Raw genomic sequence first — 19,030 nt, forward strand, 5'->3', positions numbered from 1 at the left:
AGAGATGGCTGGCCCTGGCACGTATAGTGTGTTGCACTACACTAAATAAAACCATGTGCAGTCTCACCAGCAGTCTAATATGGTGTCTCGTGCAATGTAAGACTATAAATTATCATATCTCCTATTAAATATAAGGGAAAATAGATATATTTTTATGGATATATCACGGTTTTGTTTTTTTATAATGGATGGTGTAATCTTTTTGTACAAGCCCAATTTTGAACCCACTAAGCCTAAAACTCAACTCAAACCTATCCAAAACCCATTACAATCCAAAATAATGTGGCCCAAACCTTTAAAGCAAAATAACAAAAATTTCAAACCCTAGGTGCGCCGCACCTAGGGTCTTCTGGCTCCATCCACTACCGCCTCTGCTCCACCACCGTTTGTCTGCAGCAACAATGGAAGAATAGACAGATATTAAAATAAAAAAGGAAATGAAATGGCTATAAAAAGCCAAGCAAAACCATTGTAAGGGGGAGGGGGTGAAATAAAAACAATATTAGATTTCAAATATACAAAAACAGAATATAGACTCTAGCAATATCAAAAGCAGGAAAAGAGCCCAATATCAGAGATCGGAGAACGAAAATAGCGAATCCAAGGTGATTTAATTTCATTTTCGTTTTGTTCTTAGACCCATTCCCTCATTTATACATATAAATAAAAAAACATAAAAAAATAATAATAATAATAAAGAGAACACGGTGGCCGGAGCGGCGGAGCCACGGTGGCGTGACGGTCGGCCGTCGATGGCCTCCTTGGCCGGTTTCTGGGTTTAGCCCAGAAGGAGAGAAGAGATTTTTTTTTAAAGAGGCTGGAAAAATGATTTTTTTGCTAAGATTTTGGTATTTATAAAGGGACCATACGACGTCGTTTTGGGCCTTGATTTCAGGAGCCAAAACGGCTTCGTTTCGACAAAGACCCGATCGCCCGACCCGCCTATGCCCAGGGTTATTTGCGCCCTCAGTCCTTCTGCTTTTGAGGCTTAGTTCAATAGGGTCTCGCGCTATTTCCTTTTTCTCTAATTTTACCCCTATAACTTTACTTCTATTTCATTTCAGTCCTGTAAAAAACGTTGTGTTAGGGGGAGGGGATATTTTCCCCTTTGGTCCCTCCTGTTTCCTCGCGTGTCCAAATTAATCCCCTTTTCCTTCATTTATTTTAAATTAGCCTCAAAATTCCATTTTTCGATTCGATTTCGTCCTTTCTTTTATTTTTCCTCATTATGCTAATTTAATTGTAATATTATTTATTGTATTTTATTATGGTTGTATCTTTATTAATGGCTCACTATTATCGTTTTTATTTAATACTTATAAATATATGTTATAAAAATATTATTAATAGTTTTAATACTATAATTCTTATTAATATATTTGTATATCACCTAGGTATTCTTTTAATATATATGTGTTATGCTCCATGTTATGTATATATGTGTTAATACTATACTATGTCTATATTTTTATACATTTGTACATATATATTATGTATATTTCTTCTTTTAATACCATATATATATTCTTTTATATATTACGTATAATATCCAAATATATATTCTGCACATACTGTTAATATCACCATATATTTATTTTATTTTTAACATACGTATGTATTTTTAGGTAATACCTTCAATAATTGTTTTCTAACATTATTATCATTTAATATGTGTATCATATATATATTCTTTTAATATTGTGTTCTTCTATACGTTACGTATATATTTTTAATAATTGTATTATACATTACCATATCTATATAGTATTATTATTATTATTATTATTATTATTATTCCTAATATACATATACGTCTTTTAATATCATAATATAAATATATATATGCTTTTATGTACATATTATTATTATATCTATTTTTACCCTATTATATTTTATACATGTATATATATATACTTTTTATATATGGTATTTTTTTATATATCATTATATTTATTATTATACTTATTGTTCTCACTATTGTTACTTATCATTTTTTACTTTTCTTATTATTCACGTCATTATTATCATTACAATTTTTTATTTTCTTTATTTTGTTACTATCAATATTAGCACCATTTCTGTTACTATTACTTTATTTAATATCACTATTATGATTTTTTTTATTGCTATTATTATTATTTTATTTATTATAATATTTTATTTTTACTATTATTGTTATTATCACTACTATCATATTATTAGCTCATTATTTTTATTATCTTCCTTATTAACATATTTTTACCTTTTAGCAACATTATTATTATTTTTCTTTACTATTTTATATATCACTTATTTATTTACCGGTTTACTATTAAATTTCCTCTTTTTACTTATTCTTATTATTCTTGTTTATTTTTATCGTTTTTTATTATTTTTACCTATTATTTTCCTTTTAAGTTTCATAGCTTGTTTGCTTCTTTCATTTTTGTCATTTTTATTACTCATTTATCATTAGGCTTTTAAACATCATGATTTATGTCTTTTCGTCTTTACAAATTCGCGTTATATCATTCAACCCAATAATAATTCTTTCATAAAAGTAACATTCCGTATTTAGTAATTCGAGACAATCGTGCCCTAACTTACTGGGTTTCGATTTTTCTCCTTTAACCTAAATAACGGAATACTCTTTTAAATCGCGACATGAGTTTTGAAAAATGCTTATTCTCGGAGATACGAGGTGTTGTGCCCTAACTTACTGAGTATGGCATTTTGTTACCTCGAAATAAGATTTTTGTAAGTAAAGGCAATATATTCGATTTTCGGGAATTCGAGGAAACGTGCCCTAACTTACTGAGTTTCGATTTTCCTCGTTCACCTTAACTAACTGAATAACCTTTTGAAATACACGAATTTTTATATAAAAGGCAAGCTCGCTCTCGAAAATTCAAAATGCCATGTCCTAACTTACTGGATGTGACATTTTATATTATGAGACAAGAAAGTCCTTAACATTTGAGCATTTTCTTTACAAAGAGGGATCGTATTTTAAATTCTTTTAAGTTTTTAAATTTTCGACACTAAGACACTAATTAATCAACTAGGTACCAATTTTGAGCGTATCGAAGGTGCTAATCCTTCCTCGTGCGTAACCGACTCCCGAACTCATTTTCTGATTTTCGTAGACCAAAAATTATCGTTATAGTAAATCTTAACTTTTATTAAAATGATTAACTTAAGGTGATCCGATCACACCTAAAAAGATTGGTGGCGACTCCTATTTTTCGTTTTTTTTTTCTCTCCAAGTCGATATTCGTTTTTTTCAAAAAAATGGTTACGACACTTTTACTTGATAAAAGATTCAACCTTGCAGAAACATGCGCAGCTTAAATTAGATTCACTCACACATTCGCGTTTAGCTTTACATTAAAAAGTACTTGGGTTACAGGTACTTACAAGAATGATAAGCTTCTCAGTTCACATCCATAAACACTGTAGTGAGGTTATAGTAGATGTGAATGAGAACTTGCTCCGCCAATAGTATAGGGCCAAGGGAAAAAGGGAGCATTTGAACCTTGGGCCTTAGCAATCCTTAGAACAAACAAAGGCTAAAGGCATTAAACAAACTTAGACAAAAAAGGATTAAGGCTTTGATTCACCTTCATCTCAGAGACCTGGTGAAAAATGATGCAATGGCCTGAATAGCTGCATCTTCAGCTTCCTCTTGGGTTGATCCCTTGGTTTGGAGGTGCTTTTTTGAAATCTTGAACGAGTGATCACCACTCTCGATCTCGTGCAACCCACTCATTGTCTTCATTTTCTTCCTAACAGCTTCTAGTTTTTCCAAGGGGCAGAGACCATCTTTGGTACCCTAAAGTTCAAAGTCAAAATGAGTAGCTTACAGCATTATAAGAACTACATAACCTTCAAAAGATTTCTACATAAAAATAGTATCATGCTAGTAAAAATTTAATCAATATCCAGACCATCAGCATACAGCAACATAAATTTATCAGCCAGTTATGGGAAATGCCCAATCTTTTTTACAGACAAAAGATAAAAATATGATGACCACATCCATTAATACAAAGAACCATGAATTAAGATGAGAAAAGTACCTGCACAAACATCACAGGAACTTTAAGTTGAAGTAGAGTTTCATCTCTCACTGCTCCATTCATACCCTGATATTTATTTAAGCAAGAAAATGTATTATAATAAAGCATGACTCTGTTTCCAAGCTACATCGCAAAGGATAAAAGTACCACTCCTCAGGTACAAGTCCTTGGTTTCTGCTACTATCCTATAGGAGCACCCGAACCACATTTAAAATGCCAACATTCAGTTCATTCTTTATTCAACTGTTCACTATCTCAATAACGACATTCACAAGTAACAAAATAAGGGAAAAATTCAACAAATGCATTACTTTGTGTAAGATATGATCTTTTAATGAAATAAATGGGAAAACAAAAACAAAAAATCTCTTCACTGAATCAGATTTTCTAAAGAAAGACATGTTAAGATTCAAGAAATAATTAATACTATGTTCATAAGTAGCAAAAGACTCCTTTACAAAGATACAATAAATAAAGCATAACAATTAGATGAGTTAACCTTGAGAAAACTACAACAGAAGACAAACAGCTGTAAACAGGCACATTAGATGGAATAGGACCAGTATAAACGAAAAGAACCATGGGATATCTTCATAAGAAACTTGAAAAGAAACAGTGGATACTGTCTATGAATTTCAAAACCAAAGTGTGAAAAATGACAAACCTTAAGCGGGTATCCTAGGCAAACAATTAACAATGGAGAAATGTCTTCCCTTCCAGCCACCATGCAGCTGATTCTACAAAATGAACGTGACTTTAAAACAAGACATACTAGCAAGCATCAATGAAATCTACACAATCTTAAAGAACCAGGATTAGTGATTAGTGACCCTTAATTCCTTAAAAGCAGAAAATGGCAGAATACTAAGAATGCTGCTAATGAGTACCCCAAGTTTATAATAATATCTTCCTTCAATACGTTGAAAATGATGAATAAAATCATCAACATACATTTAAATTTTAAAATAGTGTTATTGCTATAAAGTAATATATCAAGCAACCTTAAAAGACTGCTCTAAGCACACAGACATTAGCAAATACAAATAGTATAGATACAATCATATTGTACCTTGAACCCATTGATTTGCCAGCCAAAATCAAAGAATGCCCAGGATATTTAGCAACTGCATTTTTAACAACATTTGTGTGAAAATCTACCAATTTTTCTGCCTTGGGTGGAGATCTTCTTTTTCCCTCAGACATATCTGTAAATACCAAAACAATCCATTAAATTTTACATTACAAAAATGAAAAAAAGAAATCCAACTTAAAATAATTTTAAGAGGAAACGAATTTAACTGAGAAGTGAACTTACAAGGGTAATCAAATGTCACTACTTCAACAGCATTCAAAGCCTTCTTTAGCATTTCTTTCCATCTGCATAAATTCCACTCACTTAACCATATAATGGGGGGGAACCATGTAATATTTTGAAGAAAGAGAGAAGAGGGACCTGATCATCCAATCAGAAGAGGAAGGAGCACCAGCGCCATGAGCGAAGACTATCAAAGGGGATGAATTGTCTTGGGTCAACGTAGATTTTGACGGTGATTCTGTGTCAACGGTTTGCCCTTTTCGCCTTCGCTTTGAAGGCGGTGAAGAAGTCATTGATTTCACTTCCTTTTTTCCCCACAATTTGAACAAAAAATTCGATCTTTTGGGCTTGTTCTCAAATGAGTTTGAATTTGGAAAACCTATCAAACATAAAATGGAGTTTCCCTTGGCGCCAAATACTACTTTAGTTTCCCGCCACTTTGAAGAACTCCCCAAGCTTCACCAACAAGTCACCTAACATCGTTACAGTCCTTTTTGGGCTTTTAATGGAGGGTGGGAGTAACACACGGCTCTGAATTTTAGGGATTTGTTGGATTATTACTAATTCTTTTTTTCAACATTTATGCATTGTAAAACCCTCGCTTAACCCAATAGTTGGATTCGAACTACATTTTTATTAGAACAACTACAATCAATTATGCAATAACTAATCATTCACACGTGTAATTAAACATCAATCACATTCAATTTATTTTAAATAATTATTTTCGAATTCTATACGAACTTATAAAAGCTCTTTTGTAAACTTGAGTATGGAATAAGACCAAATTGTAAAATTTTAAAAATTTAGATTTAACATCACTTTCACATCGTGACATCGCCAACACAGTAAGTCACGTCACAACTTCACATCATTTGATGTTGCGATGTCACTTACTGTCGGTCTACTTTGCGATGAGAGATGTTGGTCGTCAATATATATGGGCCCTGTTTTTGGCAAAATGCATATTTTGGTATCTATTCTCTAATGTTATAATAAACATTAATAATGATAGAATAATAATCGCAAAGCAATAGGAAATAAAAATAAGAATACACTGATTTTACGTGGAAAACCCTTATCCGGAAAAACCACGACCAGAGGAAGAGAAAATCACTATGTTGAAAAACGCACAATACAAGAGGAGTTTGACTATAGCTATTTAAGGGTTAAACAACCCTGTTATAATCAATGTCTAATAGAAAAAAGTATAGTCCTATATGTTGGAAAATATAGGACATCACATATATAATAAGGGTAATTACATGTTACTATTTACTATCATGATAGGTTAGCCCAAAATTAAAAGTGATCTAATTTGGTTAAAATTTTATTAGGCTTTAATTATTAAATAAAGTACGGGTCAAATATGTGTAGATATTCTAGTAATTGAGTTCTAATCAAATTCTAATTAATGATGGGCTAACTAGAATTTGATTAGAACTAATATGCCAAGGTTATAAATATTAGGGTTATGGTCCCCAATCCCATCATTATGAATGAGGGAGCAGATATTTTCTAATTTTTTTGTGTGCTAATTTGGAAGATCAAATACCCAAGATCCAGTAAAACTTCAAGGAATTCATGGATTCAAGTATGCTTTCGCATCTAGTTTTGTTCTTAATTTATTCTTAATGATTTGACATGATAGATCCTAATTTATTAAGTTTTATTTAGATTTATTTTACAAATCTAACACTATATGAATTCAACTTGTGCGGCATGGTCTGTACCGCGTGGATTCCACACTCTCGGTCCTTCGCCCTCACAGATCTTTCTATTTTGTCTCTCTATTTTATTTTTTAACAAGTGACGGGATTCATTTCACACAACTCTAACAACTAACTTCCAATCAAAACCTTTCAACATATTCACCTAATTTCCACTTCCACGTGATTCAGAACACATCAAAAAATGCCAAACAAATTTAAATATTCAAATTCACTTTTGACAACTCAAAAACATGATCTCAATCTAATTAAAACCAAATCATGACATTACATCTCAATCTAATCAAAATCAAATCATGACATTACATACATTCAAATATCAATTTCACCTATGTCATTCCACTTCAATTGCATACACTTATGCACATTATACACATTAATGGCTTATAAGCCTTAAGCATGAAAACCAACCATCAATAATAAGTTATTTATTATAAGCATACTCTAGAGCATCAATTTTCAAATACTAGTTAATTTCACTACTTATTAAACAATTTACCATTTCTACCTCAACTTATGTCATTCTACAAGCCAAACGTGTAGGTACAGATTATATCTTATTTTAGGATAACATATAGCCAACATCAAATATGTACCAAATCACCAAGGCAAGACATTACACAAAATGACTATGTTATGCATGCCAAGTATAGATACTTTTACATTCTAAGGTTCTCACCCAAAAAATTGTATACATGTCACAACCCTTGACTCGAAATGATAGTATAACTATCGATTCGGTGATAGTGTGAGCTTCGGAATGATCTGGCTTGACGAATTTTGCAATGTGGTGGTCAACAAGAAAAGGAAAACAAACAAGGCGGGTATATAAGATTCTTAGTAAGTTGACATGTATCATACAAAACTTACCACATTATTACCTAACATTTTTAAGTTACTTTAGCTTTGCATAATATTTGGCACTAGACATGGCAATCAAAAACACTGACATTGTAACATGCCAAATCATGTCACTTTAAGTAACTAAACTCAAAAACACGTTCAATCAAGGGATAATACAATCGTGTACATGTTAAAGACATTACTCCAATCAAATTTTCATCATCAATTCATTCAATAACTTTCCATTTGAATATAAATGTTATTTCATTCCATTTCAATTTATCAATTTCATTTAAACCGTTCCGCCTAATGAACCCTAGTAAACAGACTCGAATACACAAGTATCTACACCACACCAGTTCCTTGTTCAAATTGAATGTATATACATATCAGGTTACTCGAATGGCTAAACCTTTATAACGACACATCAGGTTACTTGTCCAAGCTAAACTTGTGTCACGTTACACTTGAGAATCCACAACAAATGTTGGACCTCGGTAAAATCTGTAACAAATCTCATACAAGCGTGCACAATACCCTATTGGCATGCTAATCGTATACTAACCTTTACTATGTTCACATTGGCATCTTTTACACATATAAACGTTACATTTCAATTTAGTCAAATTTTATCATTTCAAACCAACTCACAACTAGATATTTCACAATCAAACATACATATATAAATCAAATACATAACAACCTAAGTAAACAAATATCATATGAACTCACCTGATCAAAACACCAAACAAGTTGATTCTTCAGGACTGATCAACAATTTTAGCTTTTACTCAATTAACTTTGCTTTGATCCGGTTCTTGATCTAAATAATTGTTTTATACAATCCATAAATACAAAACATTTTCATATCGTGCATTGAAATGAATGAACCAATATAATTTCATTTTTCAATACCCTTAAATTTTTACATATTATTAAATTTAGCCATGAATTCGAAATAGCCATAATTTTCAATTCTTAACCTCGGTACAAAATCCAACTCCACATACATACATTAGGGACCTACAACTTTCTATTTCTACCAGAATTTTACAATAATTTTGCATTTTAATCACTTCAGTCCCTATGTACAAAACTAACGATCAAACATTACAATCTAGTCATTTTCGTAATCTAAGCTTAAACTCTATCAATTTCACACCAAATTCTCCAAGAAATTAACAATGAAAACTTTCTAAAACTTTATCAGTTTTACAAATTGGTACATGAGCTAGCTAATCAAGCTATTATGACATTAAATTCATAAAAATTACAAGAAAATAACCTAAATCTGCTTACCAAATTATAGCCGAATGATTAAGTGTTTTGAAAATTTTCTTCAAGCTACTTCTATGGTGGACGGTAGTGAATATGGGAAGAAGATGGTAAGTTTCCACTAACTTTTCCTATTTATACCACAATTATATGCTAATTAACCTTGTTTGTAACGACCCGAACTTTAAGGTTATTAGAAAAATGTATTTTCGGGTCACCGTTTCTGAAAAATGGATTAGATTATAAAAAAAGTAAAAATATTTATGAAGTTAAGTGAGTGATTAATTAAAGTTTAATTAAGTAAATTTAGCTTAATTAAGGATAATTGGATAAAAGATTAAATTGAATATAATGTGAAAGTTTAGTTTTAAAGTAATAGAAAATAAAAGGATCAAAATGGCAATTAAGCCATACCCATGAAATGAGGCGGTGAATGGAAGAAAAATTAAGATTTTTCTTGAATTATGTACATTATTAAATTATTAAATATATATGTATATATAAAAAAAAGAAGAAAAACAAGTGTATAAAAATGATTGGTACAAGTGTTAAATAAATATTTGTTATTAAATAGATTTTTATTATAGTTATTATTGTCATTATATATATATAAAAGAAACAAAAGAATAAAAAGAGGAAAGAAACAGAATAGCAAGGGACGACACAGAGAAGGGAGAAAGGAAGAAAAGAAAAAGGGAAAAAATAAGGTTTTAAAGGTTCCAAGTTAATTTGGTAAGTCAATTTAGCCCATTTTCTTATGATTTTTGAGTTTTTGGAATCCTAGAGACAAAAACTACTTGTTTTAAGTAGAAATTTTGAAAGTCATTAGATTTCTAAGTATGGTTCATGTTGAATAAAATGATGGAATTGGGGGTTTATTTGATAGAAATTTTGATTGGAATTGAATAAAGGATTGAATCGTAAACTAAGCTATAAATTTTGAGTTTTAGGGACTAAATGGAAATAAATTCAAAATTATGAAAATATGCTGGAAATTTAATAGTTAAGTATGAGTTTGGACAAAATTTGAATAGAAATGAAGTATGAATTGAGATAGAAAAAGTAAATCTAGTTAAGATTAAATTGAAATTAAAGTAGAAATTGAATAAAAATTGTATTAATTAGATATAAATTAGTAGTGAATTAACGAATATGAATTGTTTTAATTCCCGTAGCTAATGTTGTCTCGGGAAACCTCGGCTAAGCAAGGAAAAAATGGCAAAGATAAAGGGAGTTAGCTCAAGATATAAATGATTTAGTAACAATGACTCAAGTAGACAGCTTTGAATGAACATATAGGTAAATAGTGGAATTATATGTATAAAAATGGTTAAATTTGCATGTTTAGGCTCATGGATTAAATTGAATTGTGTTATATTGATGATTATAAATTATTATTATTTTCGTAGTTAACAAAGAACCCAAGACATCGGCGCACAAAGGAAAGGAGAAAGCTATCGAGGATTAAAACGAGAAATTCACGGTTTATATTACTATAATTCAAATTACTTTTTATTAAATGTTTTATATCAATTCTATATTTAATAAGTGAATTATAAGGTAAGTATTGATATTTGAGTTGAATGAGAATTGAATTGAATGGTGAATGTGTATGTATAATTGAATTGTAAATTGATTTGAATGTGAAAATTTTAATTGAAAAGTAATCTTGGAATGGAAATGAAAGTGAATTGAGAATTGAAATACCCTATTAACTAGTCAGGCTAAGTCGGATATAATTGGCATGCCATAGGATCTGGAAGTGTACGAGAGTTTGCCGGCTTTACTGATCAGGCACTTTATGTGTCGTATTTCAGGCACCTCGTGTGTCGTATCAGGCACCTCGTGTGTCGTTTTAGGCACTTTATGTAATACCCCATACCCGTACCTGAGACCGGGATAGGATACGAGGCATTACCGAAATTTTCAGAATAATTTCAATTAATTTATATTATTTAGTATTCATTTTCATGTTTCATGTAACATCCTTTTCATATATTCAATTCAAAATATCATATAAAATATGATACAATACTTAAATTGTCATATTTACTTGCTCATTCAGGGTATCCGAACCTACCTGACTAAATTGCAGAAATACCAAGATTTAGGGGCATATTGGTAATTTACCATTTTCTCAAATTTCACCCAATCTTAAATTGATAATTTCATTTAATTTATTAATTTAGATAATAAAACAAGTTATTCCCTTCAATTTAGTCATTTTTGAAATTTTTACAAAATTACCCCCTAAAGTTTTACTTTTATTCAATTTAGTCCATGAGCTTAAAACATGCAAATTAGCCATGCTAATTGAATATTCATATATATTTTTTCCTCCTCCTCCTCTCCATTCCACATCCTTAATGTATATAACATTCTTGTAAGTACGATTTCACAATTTACTTATTAAAGCTCACATCAATCTGTTCACACAAGTCACAGTCACTCAATTATTTATAATTCGAGCTACAGAGATCAAAATTAAGATCCGTAAATTTTCCCTAAAATTAGACTCACATATCATTCTACCATAAAATTTTAAGAATTTTTGGTTTAGCCAATTAGTACAGTTTATTCATTTAAGTTTCCCCTGTTTCACTATCCAACAGTTCTGACCTCTCTTCACTAAAAATTAATTATATCACAGTACAAAACTCGGATAATGTTCCCATTGATTTCTATTGAAAATATACTCATTAAGGATTCTAAGCATATAAATTTGAGACTCTAATTAATTTTCTCCAATTTTTGGTGATTTTCCAAAGTCAAAACAGGGGAACCCGAATTCATTCTAACATTGTCTCACAAAATTCATTATATGTCATAATTTACAAATCCATTGCTTACACCGTTTCTTCTATGAAAAACTAGAATCAATAAGCTTTAATTTCATATTTTATTCATCTTCTAATTCGATTTCTATAATTTATGGTGATTTTTCAAAGTTAGTCTACTTCTGCTGTCCAATATTGTTTTAGTTCAAGATGTTTATTACCATTTTTCCTCTAAATTTCAAAGGTCATACAATTCAGTCCTTGCTCAATTAGCCCATCTATTAAGCTAATTTTTCTCAATTAACATTTTATTCCATCATTCTAAACTATTACACAATCTTTAAAAATCAGAATTTTAACACTAAACCTTAATTCACAACTTTTTCACAATTAGGTCCTAAAATCAATTTCTATTGAAATTACTTGATAAAATCATCAAACAACAAAATCAAAGCTTCAAATTCATCTTATTTCATCATAAACAGCTAACACTTATCAATGATAGCTTTTAATTTTGTTCATAAAATCAAAAACTAATGAATTAAACAGTTGGACCTAATTGTAAAAGTCACAAAAAACATAAAAATCTCAAAGAAAAGGGTAAGAATTGAACTCACATATGTCAAAGTATGAAAAACCAGCAGCTTTCAGACCTCCCCATTTTTGCTGAAGAAAAATGATGATATCTCTAGATTTTTTAAATTTGTCTTGTTTTATATGTTTAATTTGCAAAATTTCCCATTTTGCCCTTGTTTCTCCTTGTCTTTTTTGCTGATTTTCTTGCCCAACCGTCCAGCCCATACAATTTGGGTCCAATTGCCTTTTAAATCCCTCCTTTTTAATCACTTAAACTATTTAATCACAATTTAATAATTTCACACTATTTTCAATTTAGTCCTTTTTAATTAATTGACTAACCAAACGTTAAAATTTTCTAACGAAACTTTAATACTAACTTAATAACACTCCATAAATATTTATAAAAATATTTATGGCTCGATTTATAAATCCGAGGTCTCGATACCTCGTTTTCAACCAAATTTACCTGATTAATTCTTTTAAAATCGCAAAATTCACTAATTAAAAACAATTCTTTTAAGTTCGCACTTGGCCTATAATTATTATTTGTTAAAATTTCTAAACATACTCGTCAGATTTAGTGATCTCGAATCACTGTTTCCGACACCACTGAAAAATTTGGCTGTTACTACTCTCCCCCCTTTAGGGATTTTCGTCCCCGAAAATCTTACCAGAAAAAGTTGCTTTCAACTCTAATGAAAAACTTCCACAAAATTTCTCATAATCACAACCGAATTAATCTCAAACATCTCTTCCCAATAACCTTTAGACTGTAGCATACAGTGTCGGAGCATATCATCAAAATCTCACTTATTCCCTCATAATTACAACTCTGGTAAGGGGGTGAGGTCGTAAAGCCTCTAACTTAACTCTCATAACTACACACATATGACTTGACATTCATACATAACATCATTGTTTTCACATAATTCACTTCAAGAAAATTTATACACTTATATAGTCTATCAATATTTTCTGCCATCTACAATTTCAAACAATTAATTCACTTAGTTTAGCTCAATATCAACAATTAATCAATTTCAATTTTTGAAGTCCATTTATCACTTACCTTTCTTAATCAATTTAGGGAACCATTTCAGAATTGAGTACTTTGTTTTCATCATGCCATAGTAAAACTATGGTCTTGCACATAGTCACATATCACACACTGTAGCCATAGCCCAGCCATGGTCTTACACGAATCACATATCACATTGATGCCATATCCCAGATATGGTCTTATACGGAAGCACGTAATCACATATCTCTAATGCCATAGCCCAGCTATTGTAACACCCCTTACCCGAGACCGTTTCCGGAGTCGAGCACGAGGCATTACTTAGCTTATCTTACCAATTCGGAGCATAAAAACTAGGTTTGAAAATTTATTTCATTATTCGCAACAAATCTGTCCAATCGCGCAGCAGTTACTAAATTAATTATAACTTGAGCTACAGAACTCAAAATTTAATTCCGTAAAATTTCCCTGAAACTAGACTCATATATCTACTCACCATAAAATTTTTAGAATTGGTTCAGCAAATTAGTACAGTTTATTAGTTAAAGTCTCCCCTGTTTTACCACCTGACTGCCCTGACCTCTAGTCACTAAAAATAAGTTTTCTCACTGTAGGATTTTCATATGAAGTTCTTACTTGTTTCTACAGAAAATAGACTCATTAAGGAATCTAAGCATGTAAATTTCAACTCATAACCATTTTTGTACAATTTGTAATTATTTTATAAACTCAGAACAGGGGACTCCAAAAACAGTTCTGACCCTATCTTACTAAAATTCACATATCTTAAAATATAAATTTCCTTTTTCTACACCGTTATTTTTCCATGAAAATAGACTCAACAAGCTTTGATTCCATATATCATTAACCCTCTAATTCATTTTATACTATCTTGGGTGATTTTTCAAATTCACGTCACTGTGCTGCCTGAATTCTGTTTCTTTGCAAAATTTTATCCTTTCATGATTTCCATGCATAATTTATCACCTAATCTTTCATAACAACAAACACCTTCATCCTTAACCATTTTAATAACCATACATCATCAAATACTTACACATCACTCATTAGCAAAATCATCATTACAAACATACAAAATAACTAAATCCCTATACATGCCATAACTCAAACGTGTTTCGATATAAAATACCGAGCAGTTGTAGTTGATAGTGTGGACGATCTCCGACTTCTTTAGGATCCTTGAAGTAGCTTTGCAATACTATAAGAGAAAGAGAAATAAAAAAAGTAAGCATAAAGCTTAGTAAGTTTACTAGCAAATAAATAACAATATTTAACTTAAATAATTAAACTCAATGTCTATATCTCTAGTTTACTCTTTAGTTAATCTCATACTAGTTCTCTTACTTGTTTACTTAGAATACTTGTGTGCATAACTTACTCAATCCTTGCTGCATCGTTGAACATCAATTGATAGTATAATAAGTTCTTAAGTCTTACAACTTACCTGAGCTTGCCATTTATGCTTTAAACTGAACTTTCATGAACATGATTCGTTTACAAGCCCGTTGAGCTACATTGGAATAATAAGGATACTCGGGTCTCTTCTGATAATAACATGCCAAAGCCATGTCCCAGACATGGTCTTACATGGGATGTTCTCGTGATGGTGCCCATGCCATGTCCCAGACATGGTCTTATAGGGGACCTCTCATCTCGGTGCCAACGCTATGTCCCAGACATGGTCTTACATGGGACCTCTCGTCTCGGTGCCCATGCCATGTCCCAGACATGGTCTTACAGGGGACCTCTCATGATCTTAAGGATGCCAATGCCATGTCCCAGACATGGTCTTACATGGGATCTCTTTACCCAAATGTCATGACATTCGTATCCAGTACCATCCTTATGTATCAACGGGACTTTTAAATTTTAATTCTCTATCATTTCATGCTTGGATCATCATCAAATAAATTCATAAAATAAATTCATAATTGCTGGAAATTAACAGCATTAATAATAAATATTGAAATATTGCATTTATTTACCGTAAACTTACCTCGGTACCAATTATAGCCAAATTCACCAACTTAGTCTTCAACTTTATTCTTCCCTTTGTCTAACCTCGAGTTTCGTACTTCTTGATCTAAAATAGTAAATTTAACTTATTTAATAACCACATTCATTAAAACAGCCCTCGACTCTAACTTTTTCAAAATTACAATTTTGCCCCTAAACTTTTACATAATTACATTTTTGCCCCAAGGCTCGGAAATTAAACTTCATCTCTTATTCTTATGTTTTATAACATTCTGAACATTTTTCCCTTCTATGGCAACATCAAATTCCCACTCTAACATGTACTTATGAACATTAGGTATTTTTACCGATTATGTCGTTTTACTCGTTTTCACTTAAAATCGCTTAGCAAAAGTTGTTTAACATAATTTCTATCTTCATATTCTATCATAAAACATCAAAATAAACACTTTTCACCTATGGGTATTTTTCCAAATATAAACCCTAGGTTAAATTATTGCTAGAATAAGCTAAATTAAGCTACCGGGATCTCAAAAACGTAAAGAACATTAAAAACGGGGCTTGGGATCACTTACTATGGAGCTTGGAAGCTTGAAAACCCTAACTATGGCTTCCCCCCTTGCTGATTTCGTTCATATGAAGAAGATGATGATTTTTGCCATCTTTTTCCCTTTTAATTCATTTTAATTACTAGATTACCAAATTGCCCCTAACTTAAAAATTTTCTATTTCACTTATCTCATGTCCATTTTTGTCTACCAAGTTACCAATGGTATAATTATCATATAAAGACCTCCAATTTAAAGTTTCATAACAATTGGACACCTCTAACATGTAGAACTCAACTTTTGCACTTTTTACAATTTAGTCCTTTTGACTAAATTGAGTGCCCAAACGTCGAAATTTTCGAACGAAATTTTCATGAAATCATTTTGTGAAATTGTAGACCATAAAAATATAAGAAAAATAAATTTTTTCTCATCGGATTTGTGGTCCCGAAACCACTGTTCCGATAACCTCAAATTTGGGCCATTACAGTTATGGTCTTACACAGATCACATATCACATTGATGCCATGGTCCAACCATGGTCTTTTCCGTCAATTCGTCTTAGCCACTGAACGAAAGTACTGAAATCCGTTGTTCCACTTAATTTGTACTTTTATTCAAATATTATTTTACAACTATCACAGTTTAATGACATTCATATGCAATAATATACTATATCATTCATGAAATTTTCATATCACAACATCAAATTTAGCCATATGAACTTACTAATCATACTTATTCAACCAAGTGTACATAAACACACACTTATTCAGTTTTGAATAAAATTTACTTAATCAAACATGTTGGGCACATAACATCGTAGACATGCCAAACAGACATGGATAGTCTTATCATAATAGACATAATCATCATAAACCAAAGAACATACTTTAAGGATAAATTATGATTGATAATTTACGAAATAAGAGTGATAGGAAAACCGAGATAAAAAATTCCAAAATACGATACCATACCAGAAATCCGAGAACAAAACTCATACGAAAATAATAATAAATATCCAAATGATTTCTCAGAGAAAACCGGAAGAGACAGAAGAATAGTCTCATATAAGTTTCACCATCGACTTCTTTTTCCAAACATAATAGAATTGAATCCCATATGGAGTGATAGGGATTTAACACTTAATAATAATAAATAATTTGAATTATAATAATATAATCGTATGTTGAGCATGTTTGTACTCAGTGGTATTACCATAATTCAAATTATAAATACTATAATAAATAATAGACATCAAGCATGTAACAATATAAGTCATATGTGTTAATTATGCTTTAATTTCATATCTCGGCAATACTCTTTCATCAAATGGCATCATAGATCATCTATATTATCTTTAATCAATTCATGAACCTTTGGTTCAAGCTTTAAATCTCATATCTCTATTTCAATTCACAATTCACATTTCTTTTCATAATTCCACTTTTTTCACACTTTCAATAGTTTATTCGATCAAATTCATTCGATTTTCTCATTTCATTTACTCAACCCTATTAACATAACTCGGACTCAGACGGATACACGGATCCAACCAAACACACCAGTACGGCACATTGTGCCTAAAACTGTACGTAGTACCTGATCAGTATACGACACATAAGTGGCTGAAACAACACACGAGGTGCCTGATACGGCACACAAGATGCCTGAAATACGACACATAAAGTGCCTGATCAGTATAGCCGACAAATCCCGTACACTTTCAGTTCCTATGGCATGCCAATTATATCCGACTAGTCCGACAAGTTAATAGGGAATTCAATTCTCATTTCAATTTCACTTAATATTCATATTTACCCCTATTAACAAGACTCGGACTTTGGCAAATACACGGATTCCATCCAAACACACCAAAATGTCCAACCAAAACACACCAGTATAATCCTCCAAAACACACCAGAATAATATAATCCACCCAAAACACATCAGAATAATATAATCCATCCAAAACACACCAGAATAGCACAAAGTGCCTCTTCGGATAAATCCGAAGGATATAAACATCAGCATATCCAAATCTCATCTCCAAATCCCTTCTCAAAATCCTATGGCATGCCAACTATATCCGACTCAGTCCGGTACAGTTAATAGGGTATTCAATTCACTTTCCAGTTTCCAATCAATACACATTTCAATTAATCACATATTCATATCAATTTCATCACATTCCCAATAAATAAAATTTTCAAATATAACATATATCCAAAATTCTATTTCCACATCAATCACATATATCCATACAAATTCAATTCAATATTAATACTTACCTTAAAATTTTACTTACTATACACATAAATTTAAATATAACATTTATTCATACCTTTATGAGTTTCGACTCATCATAATCTACTTTTGCTCATATATTTAAGTATCGCTTTTATCATTATCGTAATTAGCTTGGTTGGGAAAGTATCTCTATCTTTAAGTAAAATAAATCTCATCAGAATTAGAAGATATTACATTATCTTATCACAAGTTATATAATGGCATGTATTTCTAGACTTCACATATGCTACGTTCGGTCCGAGAACCGGCTAAACCTTAGCTCTGATACCATTAAATGTAATACCCCATACCCGTACCTGAGACCGGGATAGGATACGAGGCATTACCGAAATTTTCAGAATAATTTCAATTAATTTATATTATTTAGTATTCATTTTCATGTTTCATGTAACATCCTTTTCATACATTCAATTCAGAATATCATATAAAATACGATACAATACTTAAATTGTCATATTTACTTGCTCATTCAGGGTATCCGAACCTACCTGACTAAATTGCAGAAATACCAAGATTTAGGGGCATATTGGTAATTTACCATTTTCTCAAATTTCACCCAATCTTAAATTGATAATTTCA

General features: G+C 31.1%; 1 protein-coding gene across 2 annotated transcripts; it reads right to left on the reverse strand.

Annotated features, from left to right (window-relative positions):
• Nucleotides 1–3,331: 3,331 nt before the first annotated feature.
• Nucleotides 3,332–5,919, reverse strand: LOC107923034 (uncharacterized). Of its 2 annotated transcripts, none has more exons than XM_016853242.2 (6): nt 5,512–5,919; nt 5,374–5,435; nt 5,128–5,263; nt 4,723–4,795; nt 4,059–4,124; nt 3,332–3,811 (listed from the first exon to the last, which is right to left on the reverse strand). In XM_016853242.2, the coding sequence occupies exons 1-6, from the start codon at nt 5,664–5,666 to the stop codon at nt 3,602–3,604; spliced, it is 702 nt and encodes a 233-aa protein (XP_016708731.1). In that variant the 5' UTR covers nt 5,667–5,919; the 3' UTR covers nt 3,332–3,601. The 2 variants fall into 2 exon arrangements, with proteins under 2 accessions (XP_016708731.1, XP_016708732.1); XM_016853243.2 differs by having other exon boundaries at nt 4,723–4,789; nt 5,512–5,899.
• Nucleotides 5,920–19,030: the final 13,111 nt, after the last annotated feature.

Source organism: Gossypium hirsutum, chromosome A11 (assembly GCF_007990345.1).
Source record: "Gossypium hirsutum isolate 1008001.06 chromosome A11, Gossypium_hirsutum_v2.1, whole genome shotgun sequence".
In the NCBI taxonomy this organism is placed as follows: Eukaryota; Viridiplantae; Streptophyta; class Magnoliopsida; order Malvales; family Malvaceae; genus Gossypium; species Gossypium hirsutum.